The 15927-nt window shown below is 54.6% G+C and overlaps 2 protein-coding genes across 3 annotated transcripts; both read left to right on the top strand.

Annotated features, from left to right (window-relative positions):
• Window positions 1-9041: 9041 nt before the first annotated feature.
• Window positions 9042-12146, top strand: LOC112988639 (membrane-spanning 4-domains subfamily A member 15-like). 2 transcript variants are annotated; one of them, XM_064513434.1, is made up of 7 exons: window positions 9042-9198; window positions 9474-9644; window positions 10068-10187; window positions 10465-10521; window positions 11187-11342; window positions 11537-11656; window positions 11942-12146. In XM_064513434.1, exons 2-7 carry the CDS (start codon window positions 9477-9479, stop codon window positions 11948-11950), a joined length of 630 nt encoding a protein of 209 aa, XP_064369504.1. In that variant the 5' UTR covers window positions 9042-9198; window positions 9474-9476; the 3' UTR covers window positions 11951-12146. The 2 variants fall into 2 exon arrangements, with proteins under 2 accessions (XP_064369504.1, XP_025965051.1); XM_026109266.2 differs by having other exon boundaries at window positions 9055-9198; window positions 9457-9644.
• Window positions 12147-12329: 183 nt separating this feature from the next.
• Window positions 12330-15547, top strand: CCDC86 (coiled-coil domain containing 86). The gene is made up of 4 exons (XM_064513435.1): window positions 12330-12643; window positions 13029-13158; window positions 14279-14353; window positions 14800-15547. Exons 1-4 carry the CDS (start codon window positions 12390-12392, stop codon window positions 14917-14919), a joined length of 579 nt encoding a protein of 192 aa, XP_064369505.1. The 5' UTR covers window positions 12330-12389; the 3' UTR covers window positions 14920-15547.
• Window positions 15548-15927: the final 380 nt, after the last annotated feature.

Raw genomic sequence — 15927 nt, 5'->3', positions numbered from 1 at the left:
AACACCATAAACCCCTTATTACTACGAGTTTTAGCTGGCTTTGTTTTCTGACGGTTTGGTGAGTTGAACTGGCTCAAGAAAGCTTGCTGTGACTGACATGAGTGAGGAGGCTGGAGAAAACTGGACTGGTCAAAAATCACTGGGCTTTGCTGGAAAGGAAGGAAGCAATGGTTTTCATCCATATCTTCCTTTAGCCCTGGGAAAATGGCTGGTGAAAGGCACTCATATTTTTTCAAGTCACCAGTTGGATGTTAGCCCATGATGTGATTTCCATTCACACTTAGAGAGGGTTGTAGCAGCACCCTGACAAAAGAGCTCCCAGGGCTCAATCTGGAGAGCAAATGGCCACATGTGGGGTGGATACTGACAAAGCTGTGGTTCCCACCTGGACGAAGAGCTGTTATGCTGCTCCAGCGGCACTGACTGGGTCCTTAAATGAGCTGCTGGGGCCAGAGGTGGGTTCCTGGCCATATGCATGGGGCTGCCACGTGTGTGTCATGATGCTCTGTGGGGCTGTGTCATCTGCAGAAAGTGGGCAATGGGATTGCAGGCATGATACTCTTCACCAGTCTCCTGGAGCTCTCCATCGCCCTCCTGCTCTCCTACCAGGGGTGCCAGGCTACACACTGCCTATTCCAGCCCACGAGTAACCCTGGCTGGATCCACACACATGAAGGGTGCTGGGGACAGGCATAAGCCCAAGTCACAGCAGGATGGGACTTGGAGTAAGCCTGGGCTGCATCAGTGGAGGCATCTGCAACGCTCCCGCTGTGCTGGCAGAAGTGCCTGTGGGGTCCCCAGGGCATTGTACAGCCCCAGGATATCTTGCAGACCCAGAATATTTCCTAGACCCATGGTGCTGATCAAGGTGACAAGCAAGGTGAGCATGGGAAAGTGCCAAGGGTTCAGGACCAGGTGGGGCTAACAGGTCTGCTTTGTAGGCCCTGCCTTTTGTGCCCCACACCGTAAGCAGCAACCCTGAGGGTCTGCCCATAATCCCATTGACTCCTGCAGCCTACTGCAATGATGGCTACACTCCTTAATGAAGGCCCAGCACAGCATCATAGCAGCCCGGCCTGGGCAGCAGTGAAGATGTGATCCCAGCTGTGCTGGTGTGAGCAGGCTCTTCCCTTTCTGTGGATGCTGTCCAGAGCTTGCACAGAGTCAGGGAGACTCTGCTTCTGTCTCACGGGCTCCTTGCCACAGCCTAACTCTGTGCATGGAGTCAAACTGTGGAGTTAAACCAGAGGAATGTCCAGCTCTGGCAAGGCCCCACTTTGGTTGCTTTCCCTCATGGTGCCCACAATAAACTGGAGGTGAATGGATGCCAGTCTGCCCCACGAATGGGCTCTGTGCTCGGGGAGAGAGTGAGCACAGGAGGGGGGTCCCTGGGCTACGCCCAGGGTGCATTGCCACCACCAGGCAATCCCTGTTGCCTCAGCCTTTTCCCCATCCTCACTATCTCAGAGATATAGACAAAATGTTTGGGATGAAAAAAGAATGGGAACAGGCACAAGGAGCTTGGAGATGCATCCTGCATGTCGGGGACCACTGTCCATACCAAGCCTTGCCTTGCTGGCCTCCCACCCCACAGCCTTTGTCCTCCAGCTGCAGCTGAGCTACACTCTGACCGAGCAAACTGGATAAGAGGGTGACATACAGACAGAAAAGAGACCTTGGGTTGGGAAGGAGATGAGTGGGAGGAGAGGGCGCTGAGGCTTTGGCACAAGCCGGGGGGCAGCAATGTCTTCTGGATCTCCGTTCAGTGCACCATAAGTGGGTCACCCACAGGATGAGGAGACTGAAGGCCCAGGGATGTCCTGGTAGATCCAGGGGGGTGGGAAGTGGTACTAGAAATGGGAACCACGACATGGATGTCTCCTGCTCTTTTACTGATTTAAGGTTGGCCAAATGGGCTTGTCTCTCATTGCCTGTGCCCAACAGGCAGAGCTAATTTCCCAAGCATGCCTTTCAGCCTATTATTTTTCAGCTTTCCACCTCTTGCTAGTCCCTGGTACGTGCTGGGGGCCCTGCCTATCTCTCCACCGATGAGATGTTTCCTTCTCGGTCAGCTCTGGCTTCTGTGCGAGGCTTGCATGTGAGGTGTTGGAGGTCTCCTGACACTGATACTGCTCCTGCTGTCTTCTCCCTGCCTTTGCCTCATCAAGATAGGGCAGAGACCTTGCAGAAGACCACCAACGCTGAAGATCAAAGGGTAAGAAAGAGGAGGCAGAAAGGAAAATAAGCAGGTATTAAAAAAACCCATGTCTGGCAAGAAGATGAAAAGCAAGCAATTAGCTTGACGTCTTCGTTCCCAGCAATCTTCATTCTCTTTCCATCTTCATCCTCCTCCCTAATCCCTCAGCTAAAAGCACCCTTGCCCTGCAGAAATTTTATGATATTTCACGGAAGCCTTGGAGACTCAGGACAGGTTTTCTACAGCATCAGAAGTTTTACTGGGAGCAAATGATCAAAGGCTTGAATATAGCAGGAAGATGATGATGGACACATTTGGGATAGGCTTTAGGAATGATGCCAGCGCAACCCAGTATCAAATAACAACAAAATCCCACCTGATGTGTTTCTGAACACCAGCCAAATCCTGCTTCTCGTGTCACAGAGCTCTCTGGTCACTCTGGATGGGGCAGGTAGAAGGTGGAGGATGCATTATCCTTTGGGTGGGTTTCAGGGTTTAGAGTAATTTTAAAAGCCTTTAGGATGGTTCAGCTGAGACTTTTGAGGAGGTGGCACAGATGCCTGCCTGATATTGTCTTTGTGTGTGCCACATGTTATGGCCTCTTGTTCAAGGAGTTTTCCATAGTATGTTCCCTGCTCCAAAAAGTTGTCTTTGGTCATGGTTTGTGTTCCTTTCTCACAATGTGGTTTCCTCTCTGCTGCATCTCTTCGTGGCAGCCAAAGTGCTTGAAGGTGCCAAAGAGCAGAAATGTCCTAGGCCATTCTCACTAGTGTTTGAGCAGCCATGTTCAGTCACCCCAGCCAGCCCTGCACTGGTCCTGACAGCAAAAGAGGACGAGGACTGAACCAGCATGCAGCGATGCTTCCTCCAAACTCTCTCCACACCTCTGGCAATTTGTGGCTGAGAGATTTCCCAAGCTGCGGAAGATGACTTCGTGTTTAACACTCTCGGTAGAGGTTCCCTCTGTGGCTTTGTTCAGGTTTGGTTGGGACACAAAGAGGGGACAACATGGACCAGGGACAGAGCATCGTATTTGTCTGCAGAGAAGAGAGAAGGGTTTGGCATTGTAACCACCCAGGGATCCTTATGCCTTCCCAGGGAAAAGGGCAGAGATAAAAGCCATCTTTTTTCCTAACTGACACTTGCCCCAGAAAATGTGGATTTCTCATTATGGAACCAATATCAAAACAGCCTTGCTAGAAACAGAAACATTTGGAAGAAAAGCGAAATGCTGACTTTGGTATTTTTATGGGGATATAAAGTTTTTCACAGGAAGCAGAAACTTTCTGTGAAAAGCATTTATCCATCAGCATCTATTTTCTTTGGAAAAAAAAAAGTAGGGCTTATTGGTTGGAAAAAGATTTTCAGTTCCACTAGGCTCATAAACTTATTCAGTGCTGGCTGACTCAGCATCATCAAATCACAGGACAACTCTGTCTGGAAGGGACCTAGGGAGGTCTCCAGCACAGCTCCTGCTCAGAGCAGGGTTAATCCTGGTGTCAGACCAGGTTCTTTGGGGCTTTTGCTAGTTGGGTCTTGAACATCCCTGAGGATGGAGACTGCACAGCCTTGCTGGGCCCCGCTCCACTGCTTTGACTGTCCTCATGGGGGAAAAGTTTCTCCTTGTATCCGGCCTGAGCCTCTTCTGTTTCAGCTTATGCCTGTTGTCTCTTGTTCTCCTGACATGCAGCACGAGGAAGAGCCTTGCTCTGTCTTCTCCATCAGCTCCCCATAGTCTTTGGGGGGCTGCCATTAGCCCACCCCAAAGCCCTCTCCCTCCATGCCGAACAACCTCTACCCTCGGAGCCCAACCATCCAACTAGGTTTTTATGCATCCAGTAGTCCAGCCATTCAGACCGTGACATCCTAACTTGGATACAAGAACACTGTATTGAATTCACTGAACTTGTGAGTTCATAACCAATGTATGTTTATACTTACACGCTCATACCAAAAGCTATGCTCACACGTACAGTTTTTGCCCATATTGAACATCTCAGCTAACACCCGCTCTCAGTCTGTGCTGGATATACACATTTGCTCTGTATGCATGTGTTTCTTTTGCTGAGTTTCCTCCTGGCGATGTAAAAGAAAGAATAAGCATCAAGGGAAAATTTGCATCTGCCAGGAGAGCGAACTTCTACTTTAAAAAATCTTAGGAACTCACTGTATATATCAGCGAAGTCAGAAATGCCTGCAAATAAAGGGCTGGAAGGCTACACCATCCAGGACTTGCCACTTTCCAGCATCTGCTCAGCCAGATGCTAAAAAAGCTTTACCTCTTCTGGCATCTGTTTCCAAAGTAAATTGTAATGTCCTACCTTGGGCTCCTGCCATCCCCAGCAGGACGCTGGCTTTATTTAGAAAGGGAAGAGCACTTTCTCCATGGATATCTCATTTGGAAATGTGTTTTGCTCAGACACTTAACAAAACCCTGCTGCGGGGATAAGACCAGTCACGGATGTTTCCGGCTGGAAGGCTGAAAACTCAGGAATGCTTTAGGAATCTGAAAACACAGATTTGGGAGGAAATCCACCGTAGCAAGGTGGTTTCAGCTGGGAGCACAAGCTGTCACTTATACTAGTGGACAACATGCCTGTACAAAGGCTACATGTCAGATCCCATCATTTTCATGGGCTTACACCATGTGTAGCTACAGAGAATGAAACAAGATCAGAGGCTGAATGAGAAACTAGTCAGCATCAGGATGTCAAAAAAGGCTCTCCCTCCAGAGAGAGATGTTGTCAAGTTACCAGCAAAAATTAAACATTAAGAGCCATCAGGAGTGTGATTAATAGTTGAAACTCATCCATCTCTGTGTTTTTGCTGGAAAACTGTGTCTCCAGTTGCAGCCCTGTACAAGTCCAAATACTCTGTTCTCTCACAAAAGGCTGCGTGATGGAGGAATGCCATCCAGCGGCTCTTCCAGAGCACACATGCGGAGCAATGCTATGCACTGTAATAGCATTTCACTCTCACCAGGCTTTGGTTGCCTACAATTTTCTGCCTGGTGGCTGCCACTGAACGGCAGGTTTGGGTGGGCTGTGGAGCTGGGTGAGCCCACTGCTGTCTCAAGCCCACTCCCTGGCTGTGCTCAGGATGGTGCAGTTCGCCCGGAGATGTGGAGGCAGCAGGAGCCTAGCCAGGAGCCAGGGTGGTGAGAAGCCGGTCACTTGCTGCTCCTCACTGATCAGGTTTGTCCTGACAGCTCTTCCCAGCTCTTTTTTAAGGACTGATTTAGATGAGTTTGGTCAGAATCTCTTTGTTTGTCATCCCTCCAGCTACTGACACCAGTTCCCAGTGTGTGGGTACGTACAGGAGGTCATGGGAACCGGGCTTGGTCTCATGACAGGAGACCGAAGATGCTCTGCCTCATTAGCTGACAGATGAGGACCTCAGGAAATGGTCTGACTGCAAGGACGCAAAATGGGATACCGATGAGGTCTCAAATCAAAGCTCAGCAGCTAAGGTCAGGCAAGTTCAAGCAAGACCTGCAGTATGTGGCAGCAAGGAGACCAAGTCTTGTGGCAAACACTGGGGTACACAAGCTCATCCATGCTGCAACATAGTGGCCACTGTGGCCCTTGTCCTTGGCTCCTAAGCAGCCACTGTGGTGGCCAGCTTGTGCCTCTACTCAGCCGCTGGCCAGAGCAAGGCCTTTGCCACCTGTGCTGCTTACCTGGTGTCCTTTTCTGTGGCTCCATTCTGCTTATGGGCTTGTGGCCCATCGCCCAGTGGGAAAAGGTGGCCACCCTGGTCCACATAGCGCTCTACCCACTGCTCAGTTCCCATGGTTTACAGTCAGCACAGCAGCGATGTGAAGAGAGCCTTCAGGAAAGTCCTCAGAAGAAACGTAAGAGCCGGCTGATCTGCATGGATATATGAAGGAACAGCCTCACACCAAGGTCTCTGCAAACAAAATGGACAAGGCAGGAAACAGAAGTGTTGCTGATCCCTCCATTTACAAGTGGAAAAACAAAGACATGGCAACTTCATATGACCTACTATATATGTCTAATTTTGATATCGTTATTATTTCGCTTCCCCGGGTTGGGCAGCCCTGGACTGCAGGCTGCTGCTTATCCCTTGCTGGAGTTTGTACCCCATCAGCTGGATTCAGCTCACCTATGTTGGGCTCTAAAGGCGGTGTCTAGTCCAAACCAGGTGTCTCAGCTCCCTCTAGGGTCAAAGGAAAGAAAAAGGCACTTCTAATAGTTGCTTCAGCTGCTCCTAAAATCATTAGGAGGAACTGCCCTGTGGAGGGTCCTGTCTCATGTTGGGCTTTAGATGACAAGCGTAGACAGAGATGGCAATATTTAAGGGAGATGTGCTGAGCCCCTTAACACTGTTCATGCCTGTAAATGCGATGTGAAGACAGCCTTAAGCTCCCTGTGACAAAGCTAGCAACTCAGAGATATCAGGGCATGGTGTTTAAATATTCCTGCTTTTACCATAGAAATAGCTCTTGTGGAGCCTCTGGATGTGGTCAGAAATTCCTAGCCTTTAAAGAAGAAAAAAATCCAAGCAGGATCCCAGAGCCATGTCTGCCAATACCCTGCTCCTTCCCATCTGTTCCTCAAACCAACTCCCACCTCAGGTTTCACAGGTGGAGATCAAGTCAAATCTCATCCCATTGCTTCTCCAGCACAGCAGCTGCCTTGGGCACAGGAAGCTTTGTTCCTCCACGCAGTCCTAGAGATGAAGCCCTCTGCAGTGCCTTGGTGCTGGGCAGCTGACCCAGTGGAGGTGCTGCTGCTGGGTTTTACCTTCTAAACACAAGAGGAGCCGAGGACAGGATGGGACTGGGGGCAGCATCCAGCAGGCTTTGTACGGACAGACGCCCCAGCAGCACCACTGGGCCTATCAAACAAGTGGTGATTTGCCAGCGCTTGTCAAGGAAACCTGGGAGGTCCTTGCAGGCCAGCACAAAGGATCCCAGCCGTCCTAGCAAGCAGATGGGGACGATGGCCCCAAAGGAAATAGCTGTTTTCTGGCAGACCTGGAAGACAGTGGTCTGAGGAGGGAGGAAGAGGGCCTCAAAGTCTGTGTCTCGTGAGCTTTTCGCCATGTGTGGTGGCTCCGTTCCCAGGCTGAACTCTAATTTCCTATTGGAAAGAATCGCATCTCTTTTTGCTTTGGGAGGACGAGTGGTCGGAGACCCCTGTGCTGACAGGCTCCTGCTGGGTCCCATGCTGCGAGCTGTCTGGCAGCACCTGCACCACCCACCGCTTGGCTGCCCCCACCCCGGGCTCGTTTGTGGGGGGCCGGCTGTCATCAGCGGAGATGGACCCACAGTATCAAGCATCAAACTTTGTCAAGAAGGAGAAACCTGTCTAAAATTAAAAGGCAACAAAGGAGCTTTGTTAAGAACTTTATAGACTGACAATGTTTATAATGTTTGTGATACACCCCATTTCACTCCTTGCTTTCCTGTAAGAGAAACTCTGCCAGGACTGGGAGTCTCTTAATTGCTGTAACAAGCTGCCCAGGGCTCTGCAAGCCAGATGCTTGGGACGGGCAACTGCTGGTGCTATATATTTCTGCCATCCCATGGTGGGTGAAGGAGTCTCCAAGTGCCTTATTAGGACTCTGACAGGACTGGTGCTTGGCTAATTGCAGAACTAATTGTTGAGTGCCTCTCTCTGAGCACTTAGCGGCTCCCCCGTCTCCAGGCGTCCACCTTCGCTGCCTCAAAGATGCTCTCAGCATATCTCTGATAACCTGGTCTACTCTGCCTCTCTGCCTCCTTCCTGTGCTCCTATTGCATGTGGCTCTGCCAGCCCCCCCGCCCCCCAAGACACTTGGGGACACCACAAAGCTTCATCTACCATTTGTTTTTGGGCCAAGGCTCCCACCCTGAGCCTCCCTGGAAAGGGAAGTGCAGGGCTTTGAAAGCACCTGGGCTGAGATAAACCGTGTTTGGAGACACGGGGACTCACACCTCCCCTTTCCAGGTGACATGATTGCCTCACTCTTCAAAAATGACTGCCCAGCCCATGATGTTGTTTAGCGGCGTTGCAAGCAATTCCCATGCAGAGTCCAAGCACAAGCATGACCTGGGGACCTTGCCCAGGTGGCAGTTTGGATGCAGCCAGTCTGTGCTGATGGTGAAAACGGTTTGATAGGTTTGAAAACAGGAACCGCTCCATGTGAGCTGGTCCCAGTGCTAGGGGCTCGTGCCAGGCAGGTCCCACCAAGCCAGAGGTAGTGCAGGAAAACCGTGTCTGCTAGGCCTGTTGCCAGTGCAGGGGCTGCACTCTGAGCATGGGAGCCACAAAAACCTCCTCAACTAGCCATCTGGCATCCCAAACCCCATGTGCAAACCTGAACTGCCTTTTTCTCTCCATTTTTTACGGGCACGACTGTCCCCTCCCAGCCATCGCTGTGGGCTGAAGTGACGTAGTACTGTGAGTAGATGAGGGGAGCCTGGAGCCCTCCCCTCCATTGGTGCTCTTGGAGCAGCTGTGAGGAGGGTGTAGGGTGGCCCCCATGGCTGACATGCAACAGAATACCCACATCTGGGGATGGAGGGCAGGATGAGCCCAAGCCCAGGCAGGGGGATCTCCTTCTCGGAGCATCCCAAGGAACAAGCATCCAGCTCCTTCCCCAGGCTGCAGCAAAGCTTGCACACTTGGAGAGTGTGCCCACTGCCGGCTTGCAAAGCTGGCCCCTCTCCCTGTCCTCTTCTCCCACCCCATTCATGTGCCCCAGAGTTTAACCCCTCCCTCATGCAAACACAGATGAATGCATGCGTAGTCTTCACCAGCATCTCTCCCCTCTCTTGGCAAAGCAGCCAGGATTGTGCTTGTTGAGCAAGAGGGACCTGCCGAGATTTCCATGAACAAACTTCCTGCAGGGAGCAAAGGGCATCAGGACTATATTCCCGGCAGGCCTGGGCTGTTCCAGCTGCCTGGACCCTGACCACTTCTTCCATGGGGGAGACGCGCAGTGAAGGGACCACAAGGACCCGCTAACATCTGGCAGCACGCAGGAGGACGAGGGTAAGCCGAGGCTGAAGGAGGTACCCAGGCCATGGGTGAGGTTTGGGGAGCAGGCTGGCATGTGGGACATCCTTGTGTCAGTGCAACAGGATGTCAATGCCTCCCAAGGCAATATCCCATGTGCTGTTCCAAAGAGGAGGGTGGGAGCCAGCCTGGTCCCATCCCCACCGACCTTCAGCCCCCCTGTCATCTCCCTGGCACACTGGGTGCTCCAGTGCTCTCCCCACGGCTCGCTCTCCACCTGCCCCTGCTCCCCAGCCCTGCTCTGCCCACAGGCAATGGCAGCCACAGTGACGGACTCTGGTGGCGTGAGGATCATCATGGAGGTCATCCCAGCCACAGACCCGCCGGCAGCCCAGCAGGCCTCCAGCTCCAGGCTGTCCACACCTGCCACCTCGTCCTTCCGAGTTCACAGCTTCAGAAGGGCTCAGCCCAAAGCACTGGGGGTGAGATCGCAGCGTCCCAGGCGAGCGTGCAGAGGACATGGGTTGCTGTAGCCCCTCCCTGCCCGGGACATGCTGGAGGGAAAGTCAGGACTGGCCCTGAGCGTCACAAGGGACTGTCGTCCTTGAGATGCCCCAGCAGGGCTGTATGACCAAGAACTGGCCCCTGGCTGGGGGGAGGCGGTGTTTGAGACTGATTCCCTTTCCTCATCTGCATGGTCAGCTCATACAGTCATGTCAAGCATCAGCTGAGCACTCAGCTAGCCCAGGCTCCTTTCTCAGCACCACTGAGTGCAGCAAGAACATAGCGTGATGCTAGCAACAGAGAGGATGGGGTGCAATTTGCTTAATGGCCACGGTAACTTGGCATGCAATGCTTTGGACCAAGAGTGACTGGGGACCCCTCTCCTCTCCGTCCCTCCCCAGGCCATCCACATTGTCACTGGAATCATACGCTTCTGCTTTGGGATCATCCTCACCATGGCAGAGCATGATATCCCTTCCATCACTGTGGCCAGCGGGGTCCTCTTCTGGCTTGGACTCCTGGTAAGCAGGGACATGCCTGGGCTCCACCTCCCCACTGCCAGACAGGGACAGGGGGATCTCAGTGGATCTACTGCTGGTGCTAAATCTCCTCATTACTAGGGTCTCCTTTTATGCCCACATCTTCTGGCTGTCTCCTCTTCTGGGGTTGGGAGGGTTTGTGATTGCAGACCCAAACATTCCTGGTGTGTTGTTCAAGGGGCTGCGGGATGTGTGCAACATGTAATGGGGAGCAGGGGGGATCCTGCTGCTGACTCTCCCATCTCTGTCTTTGGAATAGCTCCTGGTCACAGGGTCTCTGCTGGTGGAAAGTGGAAAAAGAGAGAACATCCTGCTGGTAAGAGGGTTGCTGAGCAGGCTCAGCCATGGCCAGGCAGGGGGAAGAACACAGACCTCACGGTGTGCTTCTGTGGCTTCTGCCCCTCCCAGTGGCTCATGGGACCCCTTGGCAGCCTGGTTTCATCCCATGTCTCTTCAGGGCCTAGAATGAAGCACCTAAGAGCAGGCTTGCCCTCTGGCAGTGCCCAGTTCTCATCCCGTTGACCACTGAGGGTGGTCAACACCTCAAGCTTCAGGGCCTCTGTGAAACATTTAGAACCCAGTGGAGTCACTTGCAGATGATGGGGAGAAAAAATGTCACATGGGCCATGTGCCCCTTGGTGGCTTCCCCAGGAGGCCAAATGACTCCACTCTGACCACTGATCAGATCTAACCTTGCTGTAAGGAGCTTTACTGGCTCCATAAGGCTTGGCAGCTCTGGAGTAAATCCCTCCCCTCAACCTTAGTCAAATCACCCAACCTCTCTGAGGACCCTCTGCTCAGACAGCTCAAACAAAAAGCATCAAGCGTCCTCTTCCCACCTCTGTGTCACTATCACTGGGGTTTCTGAGCTCTCTGCAGGCAGGTAGGGCTTCTTGCTCTGATCCGTACCGTTGCTTTGCTCTTGGTGGGAGCAGTAGGGATGGAGTCCTGCTGATGGCTGACATGATGTGACCACAACAGGTGAAGACCTGCTGCATCTTCAGTGTCGGGGTCATTCTGAGCACCCTGGTGGCCACCATTATCCATGCCACGGCTATTGCTACGAACCTTCCCGGGTGCGAACACAACTGGCCTCACCAGCTGAGAGTGGAAAGGTGCTTAGACACTGACAGAAAGGTACAAGCTCCTGGTCCCCCCTCAAGCCAGCCACCACCTATAGTCTCTTTGACATCACTTGGCTGGCCCAGGACAGCAAAAGAACTGCTGTCAAAATGCCCCGTGGGTCTGAGTCGCTGCTGCACAAGGGAGGCGGATGACTCCAGCTGCCAGCAAGAAAGGCCTGCAGGAACATTTTGCTCTCCTCCCTGCAGACCCTGAGTGACAGCTTGAACTTGATATTCATCATCTTTTGCCTCTTGGAGTTCTGCACAGCAGTGGCAGCTCTGACATTCGGTTATGATGCCATCAAGCAGCACAACTACAAGCGCATGGTAAGGATGAACCTTCATCGAGGACTGGAGCTGGTTGCGAGGCTTCCCTGGGACTGGTAACAGCCCCATTGCCCTGGCAGCAGAGTCCTCAGCCCCACTCCCTCTGAAGTGAGGGAGAAGTCAGCTAGGGCACTTCAGTGGAAGCAGGGCCAGAGATGTCTCCCCCTTCCTCCTCCGAGAAGGCACTGTTGACAAGGTCAATGAAAGCTGGTGCACTAATGGGGACTTTTCCATGTGACCCCAGCGAGATCCAGAGCATCATTTCTGCTTCCCCTTGTTTTCCAGGTTTTGTAATGTTGGCAGAGCTGGTGTTCTTCCCTGCCGGGCCAAGACGGGGACCCCCGCTGTCCCCCCACCATGTCAGCCCATCAGAGCCACAGAACGGCCGCAGTGACGGCGCTGGGGGGTGGCTGGGGGCCGGGGGGTGGACGGCGCGCCACGGCTCTCATCCCTTGTCCCGCGTGGTGTCCGCAATAAACGCATCACCCTGGCTGGCCTCATAAGCGTCTCTGGGGGCTCCCGGGCCCCGCGGCGCCGAGAGGCCTCGCCGCGGTGCCATGGCAACGGGTCAAAAGTCACCGGGCCCGGCACAAACATGGCGCCTGCACTGCCCGGCGTAAATATGGCGGCCGGGGGGGGGGGGGGGGGGCTCTGAGCATGGGCGGTGCGTGGCGCGCGGAGAGGTCATCGGGCGGCGCCGGGGACGTCATCGGGCGGCGCCGGGCACGCGGTGATGGGAAGGCGGCGCGGGGTGGCGGCGGCCCCGGGAGCGGCCGGGGAGCTACCGCCGGGCCCTGGAGCTACCGAGGAAGGGCCCGGCCCCGGCCCCGGGGAAGCCCCGGGGGCGGCAGCGGCCGTGGCCGCGGCCGCGGCCATGGCCCGGCCAGCGCGGAGAGCCGCCAAGGGGCGGAAGGAAGCGGCGGCGGCGGTGATCCCCCGGGGCAGGCCCAAGTCGGGGCGGGTGTGGAAGGACCCCGGGAAGAAGAGGTGGGGCCGAGCGGGGCCTCTGGGGGGCCAAGGCTGCCGTAGCGTCACTGAGTTGGGGGGAGGCTCGGGGGGGCTGGGTTAGGGGGCGGAGGTCGGTCTGGGGGTGGGTTGACCCAGGGGGGCTCTGGGAGGGGTGCTGAGCTGGGGGGACAAGCTGCTTTCTGGGGGGAGGGTTGAGCCATTGGGGTGGTTTTGGGGGGACTCTGGAGCTGGGCAGAGGTTTTGGGAGGACCTGGGTGGGGACAGGACTGCTGTGGAATGCCCTGAGCTGGGAGAAGCCTTGCAGAGATCCTGGCCCGAGGAGTTTTTGGAGGGGAGCAAGGCTGCTGCGGGGAGGGAAGTGCTCGCTCCCTCAGTGGCTGACATGGCCCCTCCCTCTGCCCAGGTTCTCACACATGATCCAGGACAAGCCCCTTCGCACCTCCTGGGAGCAGAAGATGAAGGAGCGGCGTGAGAGGAAGCTTGTCAAGGACCTGGCGCGGCAGCTGCAGGAGGGGAAGCAGAAGGAGCGAGCGGTAACGGCATCTGGGCCTCGGTGCCTGGTGGGGAGCGCAGGAGCCGGGCTGTCAGGGCACAGGACACCTTGGGCAGCTGGGGCAGTATCACCCAACCACTTCTGCAGGGCAGCAACTCTGCCCATGCCCAGCTCTCTCCCTGGGATCATGGTGACCCTGGCACTCTATAGGGAGGGTTTGCTGGGCCCTGTGCTGTCCCAGCCCTCAGGTCTCTTTGCCAGCATGGGGTTTCTGTCATTTTGTAGAGCCAGGCCATGACTAGAGACTTTTCACCTCTCTCCGTTACATAACTGTGTGTCTTTACCCACATCCAGGGCTTTGGGGTCATGGGGTTAAAGTGGCAGAGCATGCTCCACCTGCAGGCTGCCTGCCCGCCAGCTTGCACAAGCCTGGCTGTGTCCAGCAGCCATTCTCCTGGACTGTGGCCAGGCAAGAGAGTGAATTCCCTGTTCTTCTGCCATATCTAGGTGGTGACAGTCACATGCTGCACGTCACTGACTTGAAATAAACTCATGCGGCCAGTTCAAGTCTCATGGGGAAAAAAGTGCTGATGGCTTGACTTTGCGCAGGCCGATTTCGTGTGTGGCAGGTATCGCTCATGCTGTTCCAGCCCTGCAGCCCTCAGACTGGTGTATTCAAGAGGGTCTGCATGTTTGCTGTCAAAGGGAAGGATCCAGCCTTTGTCATGCTGGTGTCCCTGATTTGTTAGTCATCTGGGCTTGAACAGTCATGCGGCCCTGGGGGAGCTGCTTCTGTCTGGAAACTCCCTGGGCTTCTAGTGGGCAGATCTGACTTGTCTCGTGGCAGGGGCACCACTGGTGCAAGGGAAATGGCAGGAAGAGGGGAGTGCAGCCCTTCAGCAGCACCACAGTCGTGAGGTCAGTGTAAAGGGGCTGTGGCTCTGCACCACAAGTCAGTGCTGGTTTAGGTGGTGTCTGTTGTCCCCTCCAGTAGCTGTACTACAGGCAGGAGTAAAATAGAAGCTGAGACCGTGTCCTGGCCATGTCAGTGGATTGTGGAGGTGTCTCCCCTCCTTTGCCTGGATTTGCTTTTCCTCCTCTGCTATGTTCCCAGCCAAAAGCACAGAACCTACAGCAAATGTTTCATGCTGTTCCCACAGGAAAAGAAGCGGAGGCGGGAGGAGAACCTGAAACGGCGCCTGGAGAACGAACGAAAAGCAGAGATTGTGCAAGTGGTGAGTAGCACTCTCAAGCACCTCCCAAGGCCCTGGGGCATCGCACCATTGCAGACCTGGCTGGGTTGAGATCCATGCGTTGGGATCTGGCTTATTCCAAGCCTTCCGATCCCTTCTTTGTCCTCTTTTCCTGGGGGCTTTGAGAGATGCTTTGAGCAGCATTGAGAGAACCCAGCTGGCTCTGTGCACAGTCTTTGCTAGGTCCTATCTTTGGCAGTGGGAGGAAGAAAATCCTCTTGCAGCTGGTTGGTAGGCTGCTGTCCTGCAGCCCTGTACAGAGGGGCCTGGCTCCTGCTGGGTGTCTCCAGCTTGGCCTGGGTTGCGCTGGCCATGCTGCTGGGGTGGGTAATATGAGAGTGAGAACCCTGGCGTGCCTGCCTGGCCTGGCTCTCCCCAGCATGGTCTCGGGGCTGGCCCCAAAAGCTGCCTTTTTCCCCCCCCACCAGATTCGGAACCCACTGAAGCTGAAGCGGGCAAAGAAGAAACAGCTGCGGCGGGTGGAGAAGCGGGACACGCTGGCCCTGCTTCAGAAGGCACCCGTGCGGCGCAAAGTGGCAGCAGAATGAGACTGGCGCCTATGGAGAGGGCACTGGGCTGCAGGACAGATGCACTATCCTGGCCTTGGCCAGCCTGCTGCTCCACCAGGCTCAGGCAGCTGGGCTTCCCTCAAATCCCACTCCTCTCTGGCGCTCCAGGGATGTTTCCTTGGCTGTGTCGGCAGGAGATGCTGCCCAGGCCTTTGGTATCGGATGGAGAGAGGGACAGAGCTGGTGTGGGCTACGCAGTGGGGTGACCATCAGAACAGGCTGCTGGATCTCTCCTTCCCTGTGAAGTCGTGATTTTGTTGATGGGCTGGGACAGGGCTGGATCTTGCCTTGCACTGGAATGAGAACTGCTTCAACTGCCCAAATGTGCCTTTTCTTTTAAAAAGGGAGCGTGAAGGGATCTGGACTTGCCTCTAAGGGCTTGGGGTGGGGGAAGTCTGATATTTCCAGGACAAGCTGCTGCTCAGGGCCTTCGCTCTGCCAGGTACTGAGTGATCTCTGGGCTGGAGCAGATCTTCCTGGAGGCGCCGAACACCAAGGCTAAGGGGGCTCTCCTCGTCCTGCTGGAGCCTGTTGTGTGGGGTGGAGGGGGGAAGTGAGTTCATTTTTGCTGTGGTACAGAGCTCACAAAAGGGGAAAGCACAATTCACGTCAGACTCCTGTTTTTCTTCTCCAGGGGATGCTGGGGGGAGTTGGAGCATCTCTGCAGGGCAGGAATGGAGTTGGAGCTTGGGTCGGGAGATGGTGGTTGGGAGATGGGTGAAAGGAAGGGGCTTGGGGTTGGAAATCCACCCATCTCTCCCTACGTTTGTGTTTCTTCTGTTTGCCCTATAAGTGCCTGTTTCTGTTGATGGGAGCTGAACATAAGCAGCTTTGTCTTCGGCTTGGTGTGAGCCAGACTTGTGCACACCATGGCAGGGGCTGCAGGAGGGCCCTGGGCTGGGGCATTGACAGCTTCCTTCAAGTAGTGGAAGGGAGGTGGGGATGAACAGGAGGCTAGAGAGGGAGAAAAGACCTTGATTGCTGCAA

The sequence above is a fragment of the Dromaius novaehollandiae genome, chromosome 5 (assembly GCF_036370855.1).
Source record: "Dromaius novaehollandiae isolate bDroNov1 chromosome 5, bDroNov1.hap1, whole genome shotgun sequence".
NCBI lineage: Eukaryota > Metazoa > Chordata > Aves > Casuariiformes > Dromaiidae > Dromaius > Dromaius novaehollandiae.
The sequence above is the reverse complement of the archived record's forward strand: the minus strand, read 5'-3'. Positions and strand labels throughout refer to the sequence as shown.

Coding starts and splice junctions, on each gene's coding strand:
- LOC112988639 (XM_064513434.1), top strand. CDS start 9,477: ATGGCAGCCACAGTGACGGACTCTGGTGGCGTGAGGATCATCATGGAG. Junction 10,188..10,464: donor TCTTCTGGCTTGGACTCCTG/GTAAGCAGGGAC, acceptor TCTTTGGAATAG/CTCCTGGTCACAGGGTCTCT. Junction 10,522..11,186: donor AAAGAGAGAACATCCTGCTG/GTAAGAGGGTTG, acceptor TGACCACAACAG/GTGAAGACCTGCTGCATCTT.
- CCDC86 (XM_064513435.1), top strand. CDS start 12,390: ATGGGAAGGCGGCGCGGGGTGGCGGCGGCCCCGGGAGCGGCCGGGGAG. Junction 12,644..13,028: donor AAGGACCCCGGGAAGAAGAG/GTGGGGCCGAGC, acceptor CCCTCTGCCCAG/GTTCTCACACATGATCCAGG. Junction 14,354..14,799: donor AAGCAGAGATTGTGCAAGTG/GTGAGTAGCACT, acceptor CCCCCCCACCAG/ATTCGGAACCCACTGAAGCT.